At 32.5% G+C, this 25,088-nt stretch overlaps 1 protein-coding gene and 1 pseudogene across 1 annotated transcript; one reads left to right on the top strand and one right to left on the bottom strand.

Annotated features, from left to right (window-relative positions):
- The first annotated feature begins 435 nt into the window (after window positions 1-435).
- LOC149898556 (uncharacterized) lies at window positions 436-12,465 on the top strand (annotated as a pseudogene).
- A 2,430-nt stretch (window positions 12,466-14,895) lies between these two features.
- LOC149898555 (uncharacterized) lies at window positions 14,896-18,676 on the bottom strand. The gene is made up of 5 exons (XM_090114832.1): window positions 18,436-18,676; window positions 16,919-16,989; window positions 16,196-16,433; window positions 15,712-15,830; window positions 14,896-15,313 (listed from the first exon to the last, which is right to left on the bottom strand). Exons 1-5 carry the CDS (start codon window positions 18,674-18,676, stop codon window positions 14,945-14,947), a joined length of 1,038 nt encoding a protein of 345 aa, XP_089970958.1. The 3' UTR covers window positions 14,896-14,944.
- Between the last annotated feature and the right edge of the window lie 6,412 nt (window positions 18,677-25,088).

Genomic DNA, 25,088 nt, shown 5'->3' with positions numbered 1-25,088 from the left:
TTTTTATTCGCAAAAACTCTAGGTAGGTTCTTAATTTTACGGCAAAATGATGAGAGAGATAGACAGTGGACATGTTTGCCATGAGTGAGCGAGACAGATAGTGACGCCACGCAGTGAGACGAAGATGCGTCGTTTAAACGAGTGCGAATGAAATAGATACAGACGCCATACCAAGCAAATGGCTACGCTACCAGTTTGACATCAGTTAGTACGTTTCGCTCATTCGTCTACTGCGCACCTTTCCGTATTCGCTTGTGTTGATTTAGTACTGACAACTTTGGCTTCTCTTTTTGGACTTGGATTATTGTGAATTGGACTTGTTGATTACATACCGGCAACTTTGGCTTCTTTCTTTTGGAATTGGACTTTGGTATTAGCATAATACCCTTGTTATCTACGATGCCTACTCGCTATACTTCACAAGAATATGCAAACATGCACCTCATTTATGGGGAATGCAGATGCAACGCAAGTGCCGCCGCTAGACTTTATCGTGAAAGATATCCAAATTTAGAGCGCTATCCGGATCACCGCGTGTTTGTTAATGTGCACCGTTCACTCACGGAGAGCGGCCATTTCCCGAATCAAATGCGGGCTGGAGGTAGACCTCGCATTCCTTACGAGGAAGAAGTGTTGCAAGAGGTCGCAGATGACCGAAGTATTTCAGTTCGTGGAATTGAAGAAAGAACGGGAATACCCAAAAGCACAGCACATCGTGTTTTACAAAGAGCCGAAATGCATCCGTTTCACGTACAACGAGTTCAAAGTCTTCTCCCTCGAGATTATCCTGAAAGGATTTCATTTTGTAGAACAATGCTACAGAGGCATAATGAAAATCCCCAATTCATCCAAAAAATTCTCTGGTCAGATGAATGTACATTTAAAAAAGATGGCTACATAAACTTACACAATTTTCACGAGTGGCATGTGGAGAATCCACATTTAATGCGAGAAGACAGATCCCAGTATCGCTTTAAAGTAAACCTGTGGACCGGAATTTTAAACGGCAAAATTGTTGGGCCTTTTGAGCTGCCTGAGAACTTGAATGGCACGAATTACCTACATTTTTTACGAGAAAATTTACCAACTTTGTTAGAGGACGTACCACTAGCAGATCTTCGCCACATGTGGTATCAACAAGATGGCTGCCCAGCGCATTACGCAGTGCAAGTAAAAAATTTCCTTGACCAGAAATATCCGGGAAGGTGGATTGGACGTTCAGGCACTATCTCGTGGCCAGCCCGTTCCCCAGATTTAAATCCCCTGGATTTTTTTTATTGGGGCGTTCTCAAAGAAAAAATTTATTCAAAGCCCATTGAGAGTGTAGCCGATCTGCGAGAACGAATTTCTCAAGCTGCTGAGGACATCAACACTCGAGGATATGCCCGGCAAATAAGTAGATCTTTTTTAAGAAGATGTAGGGCGTGTATTGAGGCTGATGGCAAACAATTTGAACATTTGTTGTAATAAATAATGTTATTTCCCTATCTGACTTTTATTTCAATAAACCTAAAGTAAACTAGGTCAAGATTTTTAATTATTTTTTTAATTTTACTTACTTTTGTTGACTTTGGTAAAAGTGGCGTCACTATCTGTCTCGCTCACTCATGGCAAACATGTCCACTATCCATCTCTCTCATCATTTTACCGTAAAACTAAGAACCTACCAAGAGTTTGTGCGAATAAAAAACATTTTAACTGAATAAAAAGGGTTAGCAAAAATCGGGTTACTTGAGGTTTTTATTTTTCATTCATTTTTTTTAGTATGAAACTAACAAGTATTGTACTATTTTACAATCCTGATTAAATGCGCCAACTTTTAATGGCACTTGCCAAGGCACTCTAGTACATTTTTTTTAAAGGAGGGGCCGTCAAAGTCGACAAATTTAGAAAATTTTAAATTCATAGTTTAACAAATAGTCTTCAATTCAAGGAAACTTGGGGCAATTGTGTCATTATTTTTGACTGTGATTCTAGAAATGATATTTAGGGTTACGGTTCCAAAGTTTAAATGAACAAAAATAATAAAAATTAACCACAATAACCGAAAAATAGTTACAGGTTGACCAAATTTTTAGGTTTTTCTTAAATGCCCATAATTTTCAAAATGCATGGGATAGATTTTTTTTTAGATTTTTCTCATGATGGTTACAATCAATCCTGTCGCCCCGTTTTGGCTTGACGTTGAGTTTTGGGACACCCTGTATATAAAAATGAAACCCGTTTCCCTTGGTCACGACATCACGCGTGAACGGGTGGACCGATATCGATAATTATTTTTTTGTTATATTCCTTGAAGTACGAGGATAGTTCTTATGTAGAGAAAACGTAAATATGTACCACGGGCGAAGCCGGGGCGGACCGCTAGTTAGTTAATATATTTGCAATATCAAATATACTTATGTCGTGATACATCTAGTAGAACTGTGATAGAACGCAGGAGCATCGAAAGACTGAGTTCGAATTTCGGTGACTCTACTAGCCATAGCTTTAATCAGAAATACAATGTAAAACTTTAATCGCCCTACAAACAAGTGCATACTTGATCCAAGCAATAATTTAACATCTACACGTACAAATTAACCTTCACCAATGAATATAATGGCCATGAAGACACGGTAATGACTCCTAATGATTGTTTATATGAGAACTTGTGGTGGGTCATTATATTGTGAATTATTGTGCATTCTTGCCTGTTTACTGAAATAAAATCTAGGTATGTATTTCCGTAGTGAATGGTGGTCGAATAAATCAGAGATAATTGAATGCTTGTTCATCGTGGTGTATATTATATTTACACTTAGGCCATTCTCCCATTACGATACGCACAGGCGATTCAAGTATCCTGCAAGTCTCGGAGACTAGTCGCCGCGGAGTATCTCACATACATTTGTATGTAGGCTCGCACACTACAGCTACGCTACCGCGACCGGTACAATGTATGCATCGACCACACAACCAATGCACAGTATTACCATCCTACAGTATGGCGACGAATGTACTTGTGCAGAGAAACGGAGGGGAACTGGCGGGGGGTCGGGCGACGCGGGCCGCTTAATGCAATCACGCTGAGTTTGCATTAACTATCGCGAAAGGACGACGCAGTCGTATTTTTTGTGTAATAATTTTATTATAATATATATAGGTACTTACATATTCTATTATGACGCGCAAAAACTGTTCCGTTTACGGATGTAAATCTACATTGAAATCCCAGAAGAAAACAATATTTCAGAAAGATTGTATTAATTGTATCTGTTGAATTAAAATCAAAGCTATGTATATGTTGTCCTCATTATTTTCTAATCAGATTGTACATCCCAATGCGAATGCATTACTTAGTTAAATGGTATAATATACAATTAAGATCATCCAAAAATAAAGTGTCCACGTAAATAATATTTAGCAGTGCAATATCTGTAATTATATATTTACGAACAAATAATTACATCAGATTTAATAATCGCAATTATTTTGAATGTACATATGAATAAATGATTTCATCATAATATTAATAATCAAAATTGTTTTATTTCCCATTTGTTGCAACCCTAGCGTATTTTCTTGTGGCAGCGTAAGTACCTACGCTGGCGGCGGCATCGCGCGACATCAAAGGCGATTCCTTACTGTAGGAAATAATATTGTAATACTGTGACCAATGTATGTGAGATATTCCGCGGCGACTAGTCTCCGAGACTTGCAGGATACTTGAATCGCCTGTGCGTATCGTAATGGGAGAATGGCCTTAGGTATAACAGGGAAGACTTGATTGTTCGTGAGATTGTAGATGGTATACTCAGAAACGGAAACAATTATTTTGCCAGTAGACCAGATAGAATGAAGAGTAATCTATACTAATCTTATATATAAAAATGAATCGCAAAATGTGTTGGTAAGCGCATAACTCGAGAACGGCTGAACCGATTTCGATAATTCTTTTTTATTATATTCCTTGAAGTACGAGGATGGTTCTTATGTAGAGAAAACGTTAACATGTACCACGGGCGAAGCCGCCCCGGACCGCTAGTATTATATAGCTGAAGAGTTTTTTTGTTTGTTTGAACGCGCTAATCTCGGGAACTACTGGTCCGATTTGAAAAATTCTTTCAGTGTTAGATAGACAATTTACCGAGGAAGGCTATAGGCTATATATCATCTCGCTAAGACCAACAGGAGCGGAGCATTGTGGGTAAAACCGCGGAGCACAGCTAGTACAATATATAAAAGACAAGTAGAAATTTTACAAACTCAGACTATAGATGAAATTATAATCTGGCTCAAAACCATGTACAATTAGATCGGCGTGACATTATTTTTGCGTACCAAACATCAGTCCATTTTCACAGACTTGAACTTTTATAATATTAGTAGTATAGGGTAGGATAAAATAAAACTCTATTGCACGCCTCATAAGCGAAGCGTTGAGGTGGGTACTACTGTCACTTCGCGCAAAACATCTGATTTTTCAAACTTAAAATGTCTTTATGTATCATACATTGCACTTGTAAGATAATACATACACACACATATTAAGAAAAAACACTATTTTTAACGTTCATGATATTTTTGATGTCATTTTTGTTATTTAAACTAGTTAAAAAACAGTTTAAAAAAGTTCTGTCTTGGACGTCCGTGTGTCTGTATGTGCGGATCCTTTTTCTTGTTAACACGATAGCGACCGAAATACTTTACTAATCGAGTCTTTTTTTTTCTCTTACGCTTGAGTATGCTCAGGAATAGAACCCTTTCATTTTTCAGGGTCTGATTCGATGTGGTTTAATTGTTATTAAATAAACAAAAATAATAATTAATAAATATTTATTAAAAAAAAAAATATGAGGCGTGCACTTTTGGATTTTCCAAATTATTTATAAATTGCGAACATATGTAATTTCTAGCCAAAAAAAAAACACCAATGACGACGCGGTTGGCGCAGTGGTAAAGTAACTGCCTACAGAGCCGACGGTCCCGGGTTCGATCCCCGGTCAGGGCAAATATTTGTGTGATGAACTCAATTATTTGTTCTTGGGTCTGGGTGTTATCTATATATATGTATTTATAAATATTAATATTATATTTATCGTCGCCTAGTACCCACGACACAAGCCTTAATAATTGAGCTTACTGTGGGACTAGGTCGATTTGTGTAATAATGTCCTATAATATTTATTTATTTATTTATTTATAATGTTTGTAAACAAACAAAAATACAACAAACTTACAAGTTATTCAGTACAAATGTTTGCAAACATTTGGATTATTTCTACAAGTAATTTAAATAAACCGAGACCTAGGCCGTGTTCCCTCAGCAATTCAAGTGCACTGTGATAAAGATCCCAGTACTCCGAGTTAAACCTAAATGCCTAGATTCTTAACTAAATTGCATATTGTTAGTTCCCGCATTTATAAAGCTAAGGCCTGTTGTAGACGAGGAGTTTAAGTGCAAACGTATAAAATTAGTAGTGACTTATATCGCTCTCCTTCATTATTCGTTATCATGATCATATTGGTTTGAATTGGAGTAAAACAATCACTACCATTAAGTATAGAGCGTGATTAACTTAAGTAAATAAGAGTCTTACTTACAATTAAATTCAAGTAGAATTTATTTTTTATATTCGTCAATCTTTCAAACGTCCACATTCCACAATACATACAGAATAAACGTAATAAGATCATGTTATATTTTACTTCTTATTATAAGTTTCGTCAGTTGACCTAGGACTTAGGGTGCTTTTCCACCAATAATGTGCGAGTATATGTAGCTAGGCATGTGTTTGTAAATAACCAATAGTATCGCTTCAAACGCTAAACGCTTCAAGCTTCAACTAAATGAAGCGATATGATTATGCGATATGATTCTCGCACATTATTGGCGGAAAAGCACCCTTGTACCCGTAGCAGAGAATAATTCAACTTTCAGCGACGTTTTTCGCGGTAAGTAATCGCTCTTGTAAAAAATGCCTAAACATATTTCCCTATTTATGCGTGTATGTGATAACGATAATTTGACTTAAATGTATGTTGACTCATTAATATTAATCAGTTTGAATTACGCTGGTGGTCGTTTGCTGTATTTTAGTAATTTTAGATATGTATGGAAAATGTATGAAATATAAGGCTTTGAATGTTTTAAATAAATACATTTTAAATGCTATTTATTTGTAAGAGTATTAGTAGATACTGATTGAATCATTTTGACTTAAGTTTTTACATCGGTCAGGATGGAGATTAAACAGACATAAAAATATGAAAAACTTGCGCCAAGAATGGAAATAAGTATTTTACAATAAGAATGAAAATAAGTACAGTGGTAGATTATAGGTAGGTACTATTTCAGAACATAGGCAATTTTTTAACCGGGCACCACGTAAATTAAAATTGTGAAAAATTGTGAAAAATATAAGAACCTTAGAAATTTATAGTAACTTTTGCTATCCACTTTTGATTTTGTAATTTATTTTCCTTAAATATCATCATTCAAGTCTAATCATAAATTGAGAAACATAATTTAGTTTTGCAAATGAAAATTAACTGAATTCGTGTACAGGTTTATTGCAAATTCTTGCACGAAATTTTACAATAGGCAATTTAAGTAAGTATGTACACTATATACAAAATACTATTGCATATTTATTTCTACAACTCTATAGCTGATTCAGTTTTATCCGCATTTAAACTGAGTTAAGAATCATTTTTGACAAATAATATTAAAGTTCCAATTAAGTATATTTCATCGTGTTAAAAAATTTGATTTTTACTCCGATTAAAATATTTTTAAAAAGAAACTTCTTTAGGCCCGTTGAGAGTAAAATTTCAAGGTCGCGTCATGGCAGTACCGTCACGTCATGGATTAAGGCGATGATTTTGATATCTTTGAATTTTGCCAAAGAAGTTTCACTTCTGACAAGTGTGCTCGGCACACACGCTGTTTTTTTCACCATTGCAACTTATACGTAATTATAATGACACATTAACAATCATATTGCACGCCTCATAAGCGAAGCGTTGAGGTGGGTACTACTGTCACTTCGCGCAAAACATCTGATTTTTCAAACTAAAAATGTCTTTATGTATCATACATTGCACTTGTAAGATAATACATACACACACATATTAAGAAAAAACACTATTTTTAACGTTCATGATATTTTTGATGTCATTTTTGTTATTTAAACTAGTTAAAAAACAGTTTAAAAAAGTTCTGTCTTGGACGTCCGTGTGTCTGTATGTGCGGATCCTTTTTCTTGTTAACACGATAGCGACCGAAATACTTTACTAATCGAGTCTTTTTTTTTCTCTTACGCTTGAGTATGCTCAGGAATAGAACCCTTTCATTTTTCAGGGTCTGATTCGATGTGGTTTAATTGTTATTAAATAAACAAAAATAATAATTAATAAATATTTATTAAAAAAAAATTATGAGGCGTGCACTTTTGGATTTTCCAAATTATTTTTATTATATTGAAGCGCGTACGAATTCGCTCAATATTCAGCAAAAAGGTTTGTTCTATTTGTGTCTAGCTGGTTCGTCCCTAACAAGATTTGTGGTCGGAATAAAAACAAAAGTGCGACGCGAAGACCGCACCGACTGAGCCTATCGGTTGCCAGTCTACTAAATTAGATGGCTGTTTCTTTCACTTTGCTCCTACTTTTTAACCTGGGTATATTATGTTTCTTTATCATAAAATAATGAAAGGGCTTATTTTAGAATTTAGGGAACTACTTCTGTTTTATATACGCTTCTTGAGCAAAGTAAACTATATCGTAATTCCTTCTTTTTCTGTAATTTCATCAAAGCTCATTAATACGTTTGATCGCCAATATTCATGTTTCTTATAAAATAATTTGCCTACCTATTTATTTAGCTATTAAATATTTTAATTAGAATGAGAAGTTTACAGTGAAGAACTCGGAATCTAAACTTTCATTTATAAGTATCCAATAATATAACACAATTATTCGGCGTAGCATAATGAACAATGCCTTTCTGAACAAAATACGTATTCGAACCATTATACCAACTCGGTCACGGTCGGTGTCTGAGTCACAGGTGGGCGAGTTGGTCAGGCATCCGCCCCGGATTGCCGTGAAAGGATGCGGGTTCGAGTCCCGCCTCGTGATCAAATTTTTTCTATTCTTTATAAATTTATATTGAATTTAACTGTCATAAAACCAAAAATATCAAATTCAACAAAAAAGACGCATTTCCTTTATCTTAATATTTATTAATACCATTTGTATTTTACATTTTTCTATAATAAAAACAGTACCAAGTGGAGCACACCTTTGTATCTTCGACTTTTCGTAATCTGAGTTGCTTTGTCTAGTACTGTTAAATCTTTTTAATACAGATCAACTGACAGTCACTCGCGATTTACGATAACATGCCTTTCTGATCCAATCAATTACTTCTAGAACACACCATGAATTATGTATCAGAATTGTTACATCTTTGGTGCAATGCAAGTGCAATGGAGAGCTTCGTATCCATGGTTACCATTTGTTGAGCAAAAGTTAATAAAAAATGTTTCTGGAATCTTTGTTTAAATGTTGTTGCTTCTCGGGTGAGAGTCTATATAGATTTGACATAGATAAATCAAGATATACATAGATAAAGTATTCATCTGGATAATCTATACAACCATCCAATAAATATTTATTTATTATTCCTACCTATCTAATTGAGATAAATTTAATTATGCTTGTAAAAATGTTTACAAAGGGATCCTAGGTACTAAAATTTTCAAATAATTTGTTCTAAGATTAATGTAAGTATTTATTTATAATGACTAGTGAACTGATTGTGATTATATATTTACCTTAAGAATTAAATTCAGTATATAAGTTTTGTTTCTGAGAACAAACTTAAGTTTTAGCCTTTAGTCATAAAATTATGATGGTTAACAAACCGTAAAATTAACATATGCCAAACTCGATTGAATATGTTACAAAATGTATTGGTTTCGAGTCAGATACTTCTCATTTTCGGTAAGCAAACAAATCTTAAAGAGATTGATCTATTATTTACTTTAAATTTATTATGTTAATCACTGATTTTAATAATTTGTTGTTTAACAATACGTGTATACGCTACAGTTTTAAAATCCTTCGATAATGAGATTATTGTTTTAGAAATATTGTAATTTAAATCTTTAAATATTCACCAAACTCTATCATAAAATTCTCGTATTAATAAGCTTTAAATTTCAGGTCCTGGGTTCGATTCCCAGTGAAGACGAAGAAAAAAATGAATTGAAAATTCTTGTGCTTAAAAAAATAATACATATTTATTTTATTTCAGGAGCTTTGGTCGTCAAAGCATGTGACAAGGGCAATACACACGTACAAGAAGGTAATATAGGCGAAAATGCAAGCTTTCCCTGGCTAGGAGTACTACGGGTTCATGTTCGTAAGTGCCTATTTTATAATCTAATATTATTAAAGTAATATGTAGTTAACTGTCGTGTATTCTATGAGGCAGCTTAGTATCTTGATCATATTATCTGAATGATAAGAATTCTCATTGTAAAGTTTAAGTGTTAACATCTACATAATACTTAGTTTTGGATATTTTTTGTACGCATTTTAACATGCGTAAATTGCAGTTCTTATATATAAATAAAAAATACCAATGCCGACATGCACTTGACGTCTAAAGTTTAAAATCAATATTTCTGTAACTTACATTGGAAATTACGGACCATGCAAGATAAACAAGTTCAAAGGAACATACATACCTAGAGCTCATTCTAATAAGAATGTTACTTATAATTAAAATGTAATAGTCCTAAATATTTTCAATAAATCTTTTAGATAAAGGCTCGAATTTTCAAACGGCTCTCAGTGGGCTATTGTTAATTAAAACCACATATGCAATCGTGAGCGGTAGTGATGTGGCCAGAGTTTCAAGGCATTTGCTACGGTAAGAAGAAAATAAGTTTTGTAGAGTTTTGAAAATATTACGAGATATTACGAGAATAACCATAAAATTAATATACCCTATTATTTAATCTTTTTTATTCAAAAGAGAAAAATAACGCACATTTTTAAACTGAAGAAGTAGAATTTAGAGCAATTCATCATCTTCTCATCTTTTAAGTCAAAAGTTTGAAATGAATCTATCTAATATCTAATATCTAATCTAATATTCTAATATTTCTAATATATATAATAAAGGCGAAAGTTTGTAAGGATGTATGTGAATGTATGGATGTTTGTTACTCTTTCACGTAAAAACTTCTGAACCGATTACAATGAAATTTAGCACACATATAGAGGGTAACTTGGATTAGCACATAGGATAGTTTTTATCCCGGAAATCCCACGGGAACGGGAACTATGCGGGTTTTCCTTTTCAAACGCGGGCGAAGCCGCGGACGGAAATCTATTGTTTCATATTAGTTGAAACTTGTTTTGGTTGTTAAATCATCTCAATAGATGGCGTGGGGTATCCCTTAGACACATAAAACTGAAAGAGTAGAAGAAATTCGATCGCTCAGGCGGGATCACTGCCGACAGCCTAGGCGTTGCCCCGGAATGGCAAAAAGACGCGGGTTCGAATCCCACCTCGTGATTTAATTTGTTCTTTTTTTTTAAGTTTTTCAAGTTTGAAAATGTTTAAGGACGGACAGTAAAGCAATGTTCATCACATCAGATGGCAAATACTGGACGTGTGGTGTCAAAGATTATATTATGCACCCTGAATACGAATATACCACTTATAATACCTTGGCTCTGATTGAGCTGGACATTGATAAGGACAATGGTTAGTAATGTAAGACTTTCTCTCTTTAATATACCTACGTAATTTTTAATCCTTTATAATATTATGTGAGTGTGTTTGTTAATTTGTTTATTAATCGTGCTTTCGCGTCGCAACTGACTTTACTGATTTTATGGTACATTTTTAAGCTATTGCATAGCTTCTATCGCGGGCACGCTCCGACGGGCTCGGAGGTGTGGCTTGAAGGCATAGCATGCAATAGCTTTACCGCGGCAGTCCCCGAGTGCCACACGTCTTTTTTATGTCTGGATGTATGTGAAGTGTCTGGTTTTGGAGATAGTTTGGCAGCACACTTTTATAAGCTAAATCTTGAATTTATTTATTCTTTAGTGTACAGGATAATAAATACACATCGTGTTAAATTTAAAAGCAAATTAAAATGAATGTACAAATATGATAAATCTACTCGGCAACATTGAGACAAAGAACATATTAATACAAAATTTTTTACGTTAATTTTCAGAAAATTACTCCAATCTAAAGCCTATATGCTGGCCAAGCTATCTCTATAATGCGTCTACGTACCTCTATGCACTGGGATACACCGATGGTAATATATATCTTCTTTATATATAAAAATGAATCGTAAAATGTGTTGGTAAGCGCATAACTCGAGAACGGCTGAACCGATTTCTTTTTTTATTATATTCCTTGAAGTACGAGGATGGTTCTTATGTAGAGAAAACGTAAACCACGGGCGAAGCCGGGGCGGACCGCTAGTAATGTATATTTTTGTTCTTAAATTAAGTAATATATTGAGGTTATTTTTGGAATGGAGAAGGAAAAGCAAGGAAAATTTATTTTAATAATTGATTATTATTAAACGTGTGTATGTTTTTGTTAAATAAAGTTACAGCTACTATATAATAATTGCACTTATGTATTTATGCAAAATACATTTAAATTTTTAAATTTTCCTCCTTATAACTGAGAATTTTTTTTTTCAGAAAATCAGATATTGGAAAAAGTAATATATAAAATGCAATACGTCAGTCTTCCACTTTGCGAAGAATTTTATAACAGGGCTGGGGTATGTTTATTTATTATTTTTATAGTATTTTTTCTAAAGCCTTTAGCTAAATTATAAGGGTCCCTTTTATGATTATAACATGATCTATCTTCATTTTAATTTTCTATTAAATCAGTCCAGACTTTTCGGAATTCTACTAACGAAAGCACTATTTTAAATTATTCGATGATACCTACTTTGTGACAGGATCTGATCATTTAATTATTATAGTCATCTGGAGGAAAATTGCCACAGTACCAATGTGGATATGCCATTAATAATAAGAAAAACTGCGTTTGGGATAATGGCATGGTACTTGCTTCGAATTCTACTGGTTTTTGGAGTGTGGTAAGTTAGTGATAATAATTTTATTATGATATCATAATTCATGTAAATTAACAAAATCGCAGTCATTTAAGAAAATTTGATTATAACTAAAGAAAGATTAAACCGATATATTAAATCTTAGTACCTACCCATGCAAATGAAGTTGTTTTTGTTTTTTAATTCTTATTCAAAAATAATATAAAGTTGTTAAGTACCTACTTTTCAGATCGGGTTTGGTGTTCGAGGTCCAGGATGCGCAGCTCCAGCTAGATTTATCAATATCTACCCGTATTTATCGTGGATTCGAACTGCTACTGATTTAATTGATGCTACATATTTTTAAAATTTTAAGCAGTTTACGGAGTTAATCTTTGGAGGATATTCTGTTGTGTGAAATCAAAGAACGACAAATGTCATCACTTAAAATATCTTACTCTATGGGCTCTTCTATACAATGCACTAGTATCTTTAAGCTAATAAATTTATTAAAAATTTTTTATTGCAATGTAATAAATATTTTCAAACATTTCCCGGTGGTTTTATTTTACAACCTTACCAAATTATTATCTACTAGCGGTCCGCCCCGGCTTTGCCCGTGAGTTCATATTTCGCAATAAAAGGTAGCCTATGTTCTTTCTCAGGGTCTAAAGATTATCTGTGCCAAATTTCATCAAAATCGGTCCAGTAGTTTATGCGTGAAAACCATACATACAATATACATACATCCATACAAACCTTTCCTCTTTATAATATTAGTTGTATACGTAGTATATTATTATTAGTCTGTGATATTAGTATAGATTAAAAAAGGTAGTTCTCAATTTTAAATGCATTGGACACCTAAAAATGAAGGTTGATTGTAATTTTTACACCTTATGACTTGATTATTGAAATGAAACTTCCTAAAATAATTGTCGCCTTACTCCATGACGTGACGGTATTGTCATGACGCGGCCTTGAAATTTTACTCCAAAAATCCTACAATTACACCAACATAATTATTTGCTACGTTAACATTTATTAAATTACTTTCATGTTAAATGGTCTAATTCTGAACCAATTGCACTAACCGAAACGATTATGGCTTGGTTTGAATCCCTATCCCTATCCCTAGGCAATAAACTTTTATTAAAATAGGGCAGTTCAACCGTCTGTGACCTTATGACTTTACCTTATAATGGCTCTAGATGCCCTTGTACTGCAATTTAGGGGTGATCTTTGAGCTTCTACTGTTTTACTATGTACCTTTAAACTAATTAAACAATTCTAGTACTTTCATGTGTTTGATTTTACGCGAGTATTACACTAGCTCTGCTCCGCGGTTTATTCGCATTGCTCCGCTCCTGGTCTTAGCGTGATGATATATAGAATATAGCCTTCCTCGATAAATGGTCTATCGCTGAAATAATTTTTCAAATCGTACCAGTTTTACTAAAATGAGCGACATTACGATGTACCTAATCTTAAGTATGTTTTCGTAAAATAAACGAGTCGTGTTCATAAAAAATAAATGCTATTTATAAATAGCCGTAGCCTATAAATAACAATTCCAACAACTTCATCTCATAGCCCTAATTTCGCTCGACAGGTTTCAAGCTACGGTTATTATATGTCAATCATCAGACCACTTATTTATAAAATAATAAAAATAACGTATGCATCAACACCAAATCAACAGACGAATATACTCGCTGTTATATCAATTCATTTGATATTATGAAAATGTATTTTTGATCCTTGAAGTGTTGGTGTATCAAATGCGTTGGTATAACGTTGATGTAGAGTTTCGTAAGTCGACAGCATCATAAAATTGATGAAATGTCGAAGAATGTGCCAGAGGCTCTTTTGTATGTCTTGTGTTAATTAACAGGTATTCTCAATATTCATATGGAGTTGAGAGTTTGATTAAATTTATAAATTTTTTGTTCTTCTCAATGTTATGGAAATAATATTATAATAAAGGTGCTTGTGTGCTTTTAATTACCTGTATAGAAAATAATTCAGATTTTCAAATAAATAATTGATCCAAATATTCATGCAATTCTCAGTATTTATAAGGTGATCGTATTTATTTAAACTGACATTAGGTTTATCTCGCATACACTGTGAGCTACTTATATTAAAAATTAAACTGATACAAAAACTAATACAAGGGAAAATAAAACAACACAGGGTATTAAATCATTTATTTATACTTTTGCAGTAGCAATAACATTGTACTAAACGCGAATACATAAAACACATAATATTATGGTAATATGCAAAATAAGTTGTCTACAAGTACAACTTAATTCTCTCTATGACAATACGTTTTAAAAATTATGATTGTGTGGATAAATTAAGCTTTGTGATAGTATTGATAAGATTCTTATTTAAATATACAGTGCTATACAATATTAATCAACAATATAATCACAATTTATATATTACTAGCTTTCCGCCCGCGACTTCGCCCGCGTTTTCAAAGAAAAACCCGTTCCCGTAGGATTTCCGGGATAAAACCTATCCTATGTCCTTTCTCGGGTATCAAAATATCTCTATACCAAATTTCATGCAAATTGGTTCAGTAGTTAAGGCGTGATTGAGTAACAGACAGACAGACAGAGTTACTTTCGCATTTATAATATTAGTATGGATGAATACGCAAAGGACTATATTTTTTACATATACAACAAGTCATTACTAACAAGAACAGTTGTGTTAGTTAGGAACATGATTCGTTAATTACTCTTGAAATTGTAATTTCTACATTATTTTTCATGTCAATACGTATAAAAAATTTAAAACCTTACACAAAGTTATTCAAAAAAATTTACAATCAACTAAAACAAACACTTCCTAGCAGACCGCAGTAAGAAGTCCTCATCATCGAACTTCGGTTCCTCTTCCTTATTTTGAATTTTCTGTCCAAAGAACTCCACAACAATCTTGGCTTTTCCAGTGAATTCAAACTTGAAGATAATATTGGTAGTCACATAGTCATTATACTTCGAATATCTGTCTTTTATGAAGAGTATTTTTGGCGGGACTGTTGTATTACGTCCTAAAATTGGTACAGTCTTTATGAGATGTTCCAAGTCGTCCTGGTGGAAGCCTTTGTCAATCCAGAGTTTTGTTTTTGTCCGTTTGTCGCAGTGTACTGTTACCATCACACATGTCATGTTCGGGTATAGCGTGTCGAAGAGTGATAGCTGAAAAATGAAATGATTTAGTAGGTTATAGTTAAAACTATTATTGAACTCTGAAAATGCGTTTCGCCCTATTTATGCTTTTAAATGTTGGCTTCTACTCGATAAAGATACTATTTAAATTTGATTTTTTCGTTCGTGATTTGGAATAATATAACAGTGTATGTGATTTATTAATATACTTTGTTCATTTGCTTCCTAACTTAGATCAAATAAATAGATCATAGATGTGCATTTTCACACGACAAAAGGTAGGTACCTACTACTCTAGCTTATCTGTTATTCCAGTACTACTTTTAAATTGTAAATTTAATTAAAATACGGTCAGTAGTTAAGTTGTGATTGTAACAATAACCAAAGATTCAAACTTTTGAGTAAAAAATATAAATACATATAAATACCACATAAACTCCTGTTCCAATGTGTCCGGGGGCTTCAATTCTCCCAATTTCTCTGTACATAGGTTCACCATCTATATCTGAACACTTGCCCATTACTGTTTCTCTTACGTTAGAATAATCTAGAATTTTACATTACTATTTCATATTACCTATGTACTATAATATTATTCTTATTTATTTCATAAAGTAGCACAGGTATGCAGGTTAAAAATTATTAATGTGCATTCAACTATCTCTTTTTTGTGTTAAATATTTACAAAAATGTTATATTAGTAGTATATGATTTATTAGTTCTCTATCTTGTAAATAAGATCTCTCTCGTCTTTATTTTAATTTTAGCGTTCCCGAAGAAATAGCAATGAAAAGCAAATATATTCTGCATAATCAGAAAATGTAATGTAATCAATAGAGATTTATTTTCAGCTTATCATGAGCTAGAAACATCTGTTTACATAATTTCTTACCAAAACTGCAACTAACTTACTTTTTCTCAACACCATCGTCATATCATCCAGTTTTTCCAGTACAAAATCATCTTGCCTGTCAATACTCTCACTGGGTATAAATGGGTTCTTGTTTCTTCTATACAAATTTGTATCTAAACGATACGTTCTACAGTATTTATTAGTATATAAATTTCTGTGTATCCAAGTTGTGTATGGAGATAGTTTTATGTATCTAGATGGCAGGGAGCAGCCGGGACCTAGGATGCTTATTCCTACCTGTAAAATTGATCAATAATTAGAAAAATCATGTATTTTATAGCACATAGATCAATAAACACATTTAAAGTAACAATCGTGATAAAAATAAGGGGGTAATAACATATTGTATATAATCTTTATCGGGTTTTCAGAGAAGGAATAAAAATCTGAGAAATATGCAAAGTAAAAATATTTTGCTTGGTGGCAATCACTCTAAATTTTAATTACATAACCTACATAATATTTTACTGCTGCAAATAAAATCATTGAAACGTAACTTAAATCGGCTACTCACGTACCTGCTTCAGGGGCAATATTGGAAGTGCAACCCTTAATTGGCTCCTTAATTTTGATGTGTATAGGCAAGCAGGGGGCAATTTAGAGAACAACTGAAATTGCTCCGACCGCCGTACAACCGAGATTGTTCCAATATTTGCCCTTGCGGCAGGTACTTGAGTAGCTGGCTTTAACCATTTTGTTCAACTAGACCTACTAGAATTTACCAGAATCCACTGATCCCTTATCTTAGAAACCAACGCCATTCCTGGATCGACTACACAACTCTGTTCTGTGTCTGCTTTTACACATATGAAGTGTTTAGGCCAAAGACTTTGAAAGTTGATCTGTAAATATTATAATCTTATCATTTACCTAGTACAGTATGATTCAAACTTAATAGCGACTCGGAACATCGTACGATCCAATGCGCAGAAAACAATTTTAGGTATTAGCGGGACTTTAAGGGACCTGTGCGCACTCGCACCTGCACCTAACTTCCGAACCGCCATTAAGTTTGAATCGAATTGTTATACACTTAATATTTAATAAGTGACTACTCTAATATATTAATTGCAAAAGGCTAATAAATATGTAAGCTGTTATTACTAGGTACATCTCTACATATTATCCGCCACGTTTGTCGGTCTGTCATTTCTATTCACGATTAACTCTAAAATTGCTGGACCGATTTTAATTTGGTTGTTACACAGGTAACACAGGGATAGCGTGGTTTCGCAAGGAAAATTTTAGTGCATATGAAACCTCACCTCTTCATTCTGATAAAATTCTTCACAACTTTTTTTATCGACTTCTTGCACCCTGTTCTCTATCTGACGGAACCGTAGGTCAACTGTAAAAATAAGGTCTAATTTTTCAATCCTTGGTTAAAACTTATTCGTCGAATAATGAATAAAACTGCCATTTTAAAAACGTAAGTATTCTAATTGCCCGTATTTGAAAGTTTACGTGACATTTTAATATTATCGTGTTAAACTTTATTGGACGGATAAGTTTTATCCGCAAGCGTTTAAAAATCGGCGCTAAATTGTAAAAAAATAAAAATGTTACTTGTATTTATTTTGAATACAAGCGTACATTCTACGTTAACCAACATAATTTTGATAATTTGAGGTATTTTAGGAGGACTTACTACATAAATATGACACGTTTAATGAAAATCTATTACATAGGTATTAGAATAAATATAATACTTTTTATAAGATGAAATTAAATATGACTTACCATCGTCCTTTAATAATATCGTATTTAGATTGCTCTGGAAGTTCATGGTTTCATTTGGCAAGTTAATTACGCTCCCTGAAAACATACCAAACTACATATTTTAAATACGATAATTTTCCACGAAGTATATATAGATCTACACGAATTCAATAAATAAAACATTCAATTGAACCTGTGAATTGAACAAACATTTCTACATCCATACTATTATAAATAACTCTGTCTGTCTGTTATTCAATCACGCCTAAACTAATGAACCAATTTACATGAAATTTGGTATGGAGATATTTTGATACCCGAGAAAGGAGATAGGCTACTTTTACCCCGGGACATAGAATAGCGCGGGCGAAGCCGGGGGCGGAAAGCTAGTAATTTTTAACTAGTTATTTGTAAACAATTTTATACATACAAGTAGTAGTACATAGTAAGTAAGTAAGTAAATGCGTTTAACAATACTGACTTATTAAATTAAAATAGTCGAAGAAAAATGAATACTCACAATAATTATCATAACAGTTTAAATGAACCAAGGCTATGGTGTTCATCACTTCGCTGTATTCTGGATGTATTTTGAAGTCTATCAAACAACATTCATAGGTCACCTCTTTGTGAAGGAAGTATGCATTTGCAGTTTTTCTAAAAGAAGATTTTAACATGATAACAATATCTAATACAATAAGGCCGCGTTTACATCTGCAAGAAAACTCCCACAAGCTGCTGTCAGACAGACTGTCAGACATTTCTTGTGGGAGTTTTCTTGCAGATGGAAACGCGGCCTTAAGATGCGTAGAGTGAATGTATGTATATAATGACTTATTTGTGATAGATTTATTTATTATGAGGAATTTTTTTCATAGGTACGTTATGTTCTCAGATGTCATATAGGCCAAACTCATGCAGACTTTATTAATATTGATTTAATAGAGCCGATTACTATGTTTTTGCATGAAATAGTACAACAAACATCCATTGCATCCATAAACTCCTATAATATTAGTAGGATTGGGTCATTATCCTAATATTAATTCTTATTTCACATGTAATATGTACATACATTAACGAATTGTTGGCCAGTTTTGCTATATCACTGGCGACAGCTATTGACACGTTTTTCTGTATCATTATCAATCCTGTTGCCGCTTTTGCTCCATAATCTGAAAAATATTATAATTCTTTATAAACTTTATAAAAAATCTCATGACTCTGATAAAGATCTATACTAAATTATATGATAAAGCGAAAATATACCTATTTCTTTTTGTTTGTAAGCAACAAACACGAAAATACTCAATCGTTTTTAATTAAAATAGTTTTACCATTGGAGAGCTCTATATCTTTAACAAGTACTATTTTATGGTCAGGTCAACCCAAGCGAATCCGGGGGCAGCAAGCTTGTTATAGATATAAAGATCGATAATAGAAATTTCCGTATTAGAAAATAGAAATTCACGACTTGTTTCATCGAACATTTCATACAAAATAAACTCACAAACTTAAAAAATATAGAAACTTACCGCTAGTTACTTCCAAGATACCAATCCAGGGATATTTTGCACCGCACACCCCTGTAAATAAGTTAAAAGCTGTAGTTTTTTGAGTAAATACCTATTTTCATTAGTACTTATATACTTATATATAGGTACTTATATACTAATATTATAAAGCTGAAGAGTTTGTTTATTTGTTTGTTGGAACGCGCTGATTTCAGAAATCGATTTCAAAAATTATTTTGGTGTTAGATAGCCCATTTATCGAGAAAGGCTATAGGCCACATATCAATATGCTAAGACCAACAGGAGCGGAGCTACGCGGGTAAAACTGCGGGGCACAACAGCTATAATTTAATATTTATTAACCTATAAATACAATCAAGAGAAGCAAAATTAATTTCATCGTAAAACAATCACGTCATAATGCAACACTATACACTACTGGTTGATTCGAAAACAATTAAATGATAAACATAATTGTTTTGTAAATAAAAACATGTATTTAAAAACAACCACAATATGTTCCTATAGCATTTATATTTTCTGATTGAATGCGAGAATAATTTTAAATAACACACCAATTTTAAATTTTCTGTTCGATTTGAAGTTAGATATGGTTAGATACTAATTATAACATAAAGCTGCATTGTTTTTTTGTTTGCATGCACGCGCTAATCTCAGGAACGATCCGATTTGAAATCTTAATTCAGTGTTAGCCTATTTACCAAGGAAGGCTATAGGGTATAGACTATATTATATCATCACGCTAAGACCAACAGGAACAGAGCACTGCCGGTAAACCGCGGGGCACAGCTAGTACCTATAACATAAAGCTGCAATGTTTTTTGTTTGCTTGCACGCGCTAATTTCAGGAACGATCCGATTTGAAATCTTTCAGTGTTAGCCTATTTACCAAGGTAAGCTATAGGCTCAGACCTAAGGCTATGTGTAAAAAAATCACAAAAAAGTTATTTTGTGAATAATTTGGTTACACGAACTGGTTACACCACTAAACTTCACCAAGACGCTGATCCCATTAAACAGGGCACAGTAATTAACTGAAACTAAATAAAATAAAAATATGCACCGAAGACAATTGCAAATAAATCTGTTTTGTATTTGCAGTTCCAAGCGGCTTTGTTGAAAACGGAGTACGGTTGGCAAAATCAATTTTCTTCGAAATAAAAAATTTTTCAAGAACAGCCTTTCCTTTTGAACCAATGAATGCGTAACTGTATTGTAATATTATAATTTATAACTCATAATGATTCATATAAACTATCTTTTTCAGTATATCTGTATATTTATTTACATTAACTACTGAATAAAGAAATTTCTATCATAAAATTCCTATACGAAATAAATCTACAAAAATTATTATAGTATGGAATTATTAAGAATAAATAACAAGTTACATTTTTAGGACTTAAATTAGATTTAAATCTTTTTATTGAAGTGAAACTTCTATAAAAAGATCGTTGCGCGCGTGGGGGCGTTGAGAGTAAAATTTCAAGGTCGCATCATGGCAATACCGTCACGTCATGGAGTAAAGCGATATATGCAAATCGCTCACGATGTATCTTTGAATCTTTCCAAAGAAGTTTCACTTCTTAAATGTGTGCTCAGCACACGACTGCCGACTCTACCTCATAATTTCTCTCGTAAAGGAAGCTGTAGGCGTAACTACTTCCGATGTCATTGTTACTTTAACGGCTACTGTTAAGCTTCTGTCTTAATAAATTACCCTTGTCTATTATTCGAGTTTACACTTATGTAGTGAAATAAAATACTAGACAAAAGGTATGTTAAATTGTACATACGTACATTAAAAGAAAGATTATATTAATGAATCTTACAGGCTATTTTAATGGTTTAAAAATCACCACAATAATTTATATCCTAACAAAATCTAAGAATATCATCAGAACCTTTAGATTTATTAATTATATTTAGAAGAACCGAACGCCGTAAAACTAGGTAGGTACCTACACATTATCTTGTCATTTTTTTATTCTATCGATTTTTTTCCAACTCCTACAACATTTGCAAGCAGCGCAGAATCTCATAAAATTGCAAAAATCTCAAAACCAGAAATATTATGACCACAATTTTTTAAGGCTAATTTCGTTTTCGATTATATGTAATGTGGGAAACAGATAGAATATTGTGAAATTAATGATAAGGAAAGAGATCGAGGATATTACATTTTTTGAAGATGTACCAAATGACAGCGCATCAAATTCGAAATTGTATGAATTTTTTCATTAAGTTTGATTGATTCAATGGCTCATTATTTTTAAAGAAAGACAAGTTATTTTTTATTTTTTTCATCAGATAAATTTACGAACAAATTGTTATCAGCCTTCTCTTTTAAATTTTAAAAACAGTTTGAAAATTTTAAATTGTTGTGAATGTTATTCACATTTCAAATTATTCATAATATCTACTGCAACAATATTTCAAATCCAGATGATTTGTTAAGTAATTCAATAATAATAACATGACCAAATTATTAGGACCCTCAAAATTTTCCTAAACCTCTTGTATTGTTCAAATGTTTTGTTTAAGATAGATCTCTTTAAACTGGCTGTTCTCACGACATTGGTTTTATCAGATTATCTTAAAACAACACATATGAAGCCAGATTAATTTCAACTTTATTTACAAATTATATAGAGTTCAAAATCTACTATCAATCTTGAGAAGATTACAGATACATCGATCGAAGTTTACAACACATAATCATGAATTAAAACAAAATAGAAATGAACTTTAAACTCATAGAGATAGAGTTGATTTTCAACTGTACATTTTGTATATAAAGATATTTAATAAAGACAATGGAATTTTATTATAGTGCGAAAATCGGTTTGAATATAACCAAAAAATGTTTTTGGATACTCGCGAAGTTTGTTATTTAATGTTTTTCGTGGTTGTTTTATTATTGGTGTTGATTTATTTACAAGTATGTGACTATGTGATTGGCAGATATGTTGTCAAAATTTTCAGTAAGTATTTTGGTGATTTTATTAAGTACTAGCGGTCCGCCCCGGCTTCGAACGTGGTACATATTTCACAATAAAAGGTAGCCTATGTTCTTTCTCAGGGTCAAAATATTATCTGTGCCAAATTTCATCAAAATCGGTCCAGTAGTTTATGCGTGAAAACCATACATACATACAAACCTTTCCTCTTTATAATATTAGTATAGATTTAGGTACTTACTGCTTGCCGGCTTCTATAGATTAACAGAAACTTTTTCTTACATTTTAATAGTTTATACTTTAGATAACCATCAATGTGGAAACAAATTCATCAAATCATTAAAATTCGAGCTGTTGTTAAAGGTTTTAAATTGAGTAACCTGTAGTTACTCAATTTTCTTTTATACGTCATATTAGATCAGCTGGAACCGCCAGTTAACTCAACTCAAACTCAACTCAAACATTCATTTATTCAATTAGACTACTATTTAGTAGCACTTTCGAATCGTCATTACATAGTAACTTGCATAGTTTACTTGCATAGTTAGGTAAGGTAAGGAAAATAATATTTTAATTTAGGTTAAATAATTTGTGTAATGTTGTAAACGCTGGTTATGCAAAACCAAAAAGTCTTTTTTTCGTGAGTGTACGTGCGCAGACGGTCATTTGTGGTCATTTTCGTGAATCGTACTGTACATTGAACAACCTGTCTGTAATCCAACATTTTTCGCCAATTTCATATTATTATACATTTGATAAGCTGTTTTATGTAATACGCAAGATAGTTAGATGTACCAAGTTTGATACAGATCCCATCAGCTGTTTTCGAGTGGTAGAGAAACAACCAACCATTCATTTTCACGATTATAGAGAAAATACGTATGTGATTTCTTTATTAATATTATGAAAGCCGAACTAAATATTTAAGACCAGTAAACTCAATTGTCAAAATTTAAGGTAAAAATAAAAAATAGTGTTTTAAGTTAAATATTTATTTGTATGTCTGTTTGTAATTATTATAGCTTAAAAATTGATGCGTCAACCCCGATGGGCTGACATTTAATCATAAGATTATATGTTTCTATCTATTAATAACTTTTATCAAATAGATATATTCGACTTGATAACTGATTTAGATAAACATGAATATTTTCTCTTTGAGTGGTATGGTTGCCAAAGGCTTATGCAATACGATAGAATTTAACTAAAAAGAATACAAATTACTTTCATACATAACAACCTTACTAGCTTTTCACCCGCGGCTTTGCCTGGTTAAAAACCTTCCTCTTGAATCACTCTATCTATAAAAAACAATATCAAAAACCCTTGGGTTGTTTTAAAGATTTAAGCATAGATAGGGACAGAGAAAGCGACTTTGTTGTATGCTATGTAATGATAATTATGATGCAACAAGTAATCGTCTTATTACGTAGTCATTAATTAGTTATTTATTTATCTTTATTGTACACTAGCTTCCGCCCGCGGCTTCGCCCACGTGGTGTTTTGATAAAAGGTAGCCTATAATCTTTCTCAGGGTCTAAAGTTTGTCTGTGCCAAATTTCATCAAAATCGGTTGAGAGGTTTAAGCGGGAAAGCGTGACATACAGACAGACAGACAGACAGATTTACTTTCGCAATTATAATATGTATTAAAGTAGGGATATATCTAGGTACCAAGCAGAAATAAACTATACTTTAATTGTTCTGTATTCCTACTATAAATATTCGGTATTTTATACAAAGGAGAGCCAAAAATAAATAGACTTTATCACAATGCATTACAGATTAATATCAGAAATATCTTATTAATCTTCTTCTATATGATTATGATATTGTGTAATAAATTGTAAGAATAAATACTTAAAACTAGGAAGTTAATAAATTATATGTATTTCATAATAACGTTGTTATTACTCATCATTCATAATCGTATTGTAATCTTTGATTGTGGTTTTCGTCAACACGTTTTAAACATAACTAGGTATTTAAAAGTATGTTACGGATATTAGATAATTTAAAATATTTTAAACGATTAATAATGTTACTATAGCTTTCAAATTAATAATTAAATAAATATAATAAGTTAGGTATGTTTTGAATGAATGAAATGAATGAAATACTCTTTATTATTACATACACAGTGATAAAGTTACATAGTTAAGATAGCTTATAAAGTTATAATAGAGATGTACAAAGAGCGGCTTTATCGCTCGTGAGCGATTTGCTTTATTATTGTAGATGTATTTTTATATATTATCATAAAAATTATTTGACGATGTTTTTTAAAAAGAATGACTCGATACGACGGCGGTGTAGAAAAACGTTAGCTACTTTATAGAGCGAAAGTAAATCTTGGAATGCAAAAAACTAAAAATAAATGGATAGTTTTTTGTTGCTCTTTCACGCAAAATCAGCTCTATAAATTTGGTACAGAGATAGATTATAGTACCTAGATGCCTTTTTTTGGTCCGGGTTCGATGCAAGTGACTCTGCGTGTTCCAGCTAGTATCACACTAATAACAGGTAATAGGTAGAGTACCTAGAAAGTACAACCAGATGAACTAGGTAGACCTTTTACAATTTGCCAAAAGTTCCATCATAACTACAACGTCAATCGATTTAATTATTTTATTATCAAATCGGTACAGATAAGAGATAACGTTGTATTCCGTATTGTT

The sequence above is a fragment of the Colias eurytheme genome, chromosome 22, assembly GCF_061535395.1.
Source record: "Colias eurytheme isolate Ceu_HAF_F1 chromosome 22, ilColEury1 Martin Lab GWU primary, whole genome shotgun sequence".
Lineage (NCBI taxonomy): Eukaryota > Metazoa > Arthropoda > Insecta > Lepidoptera > Pieridae > Colias > Colias eurytheme.
Note: the sequence above shows the minus strand (reverse complement) of the source record. Positions and strands in the feature narration are given on the sequence as shown.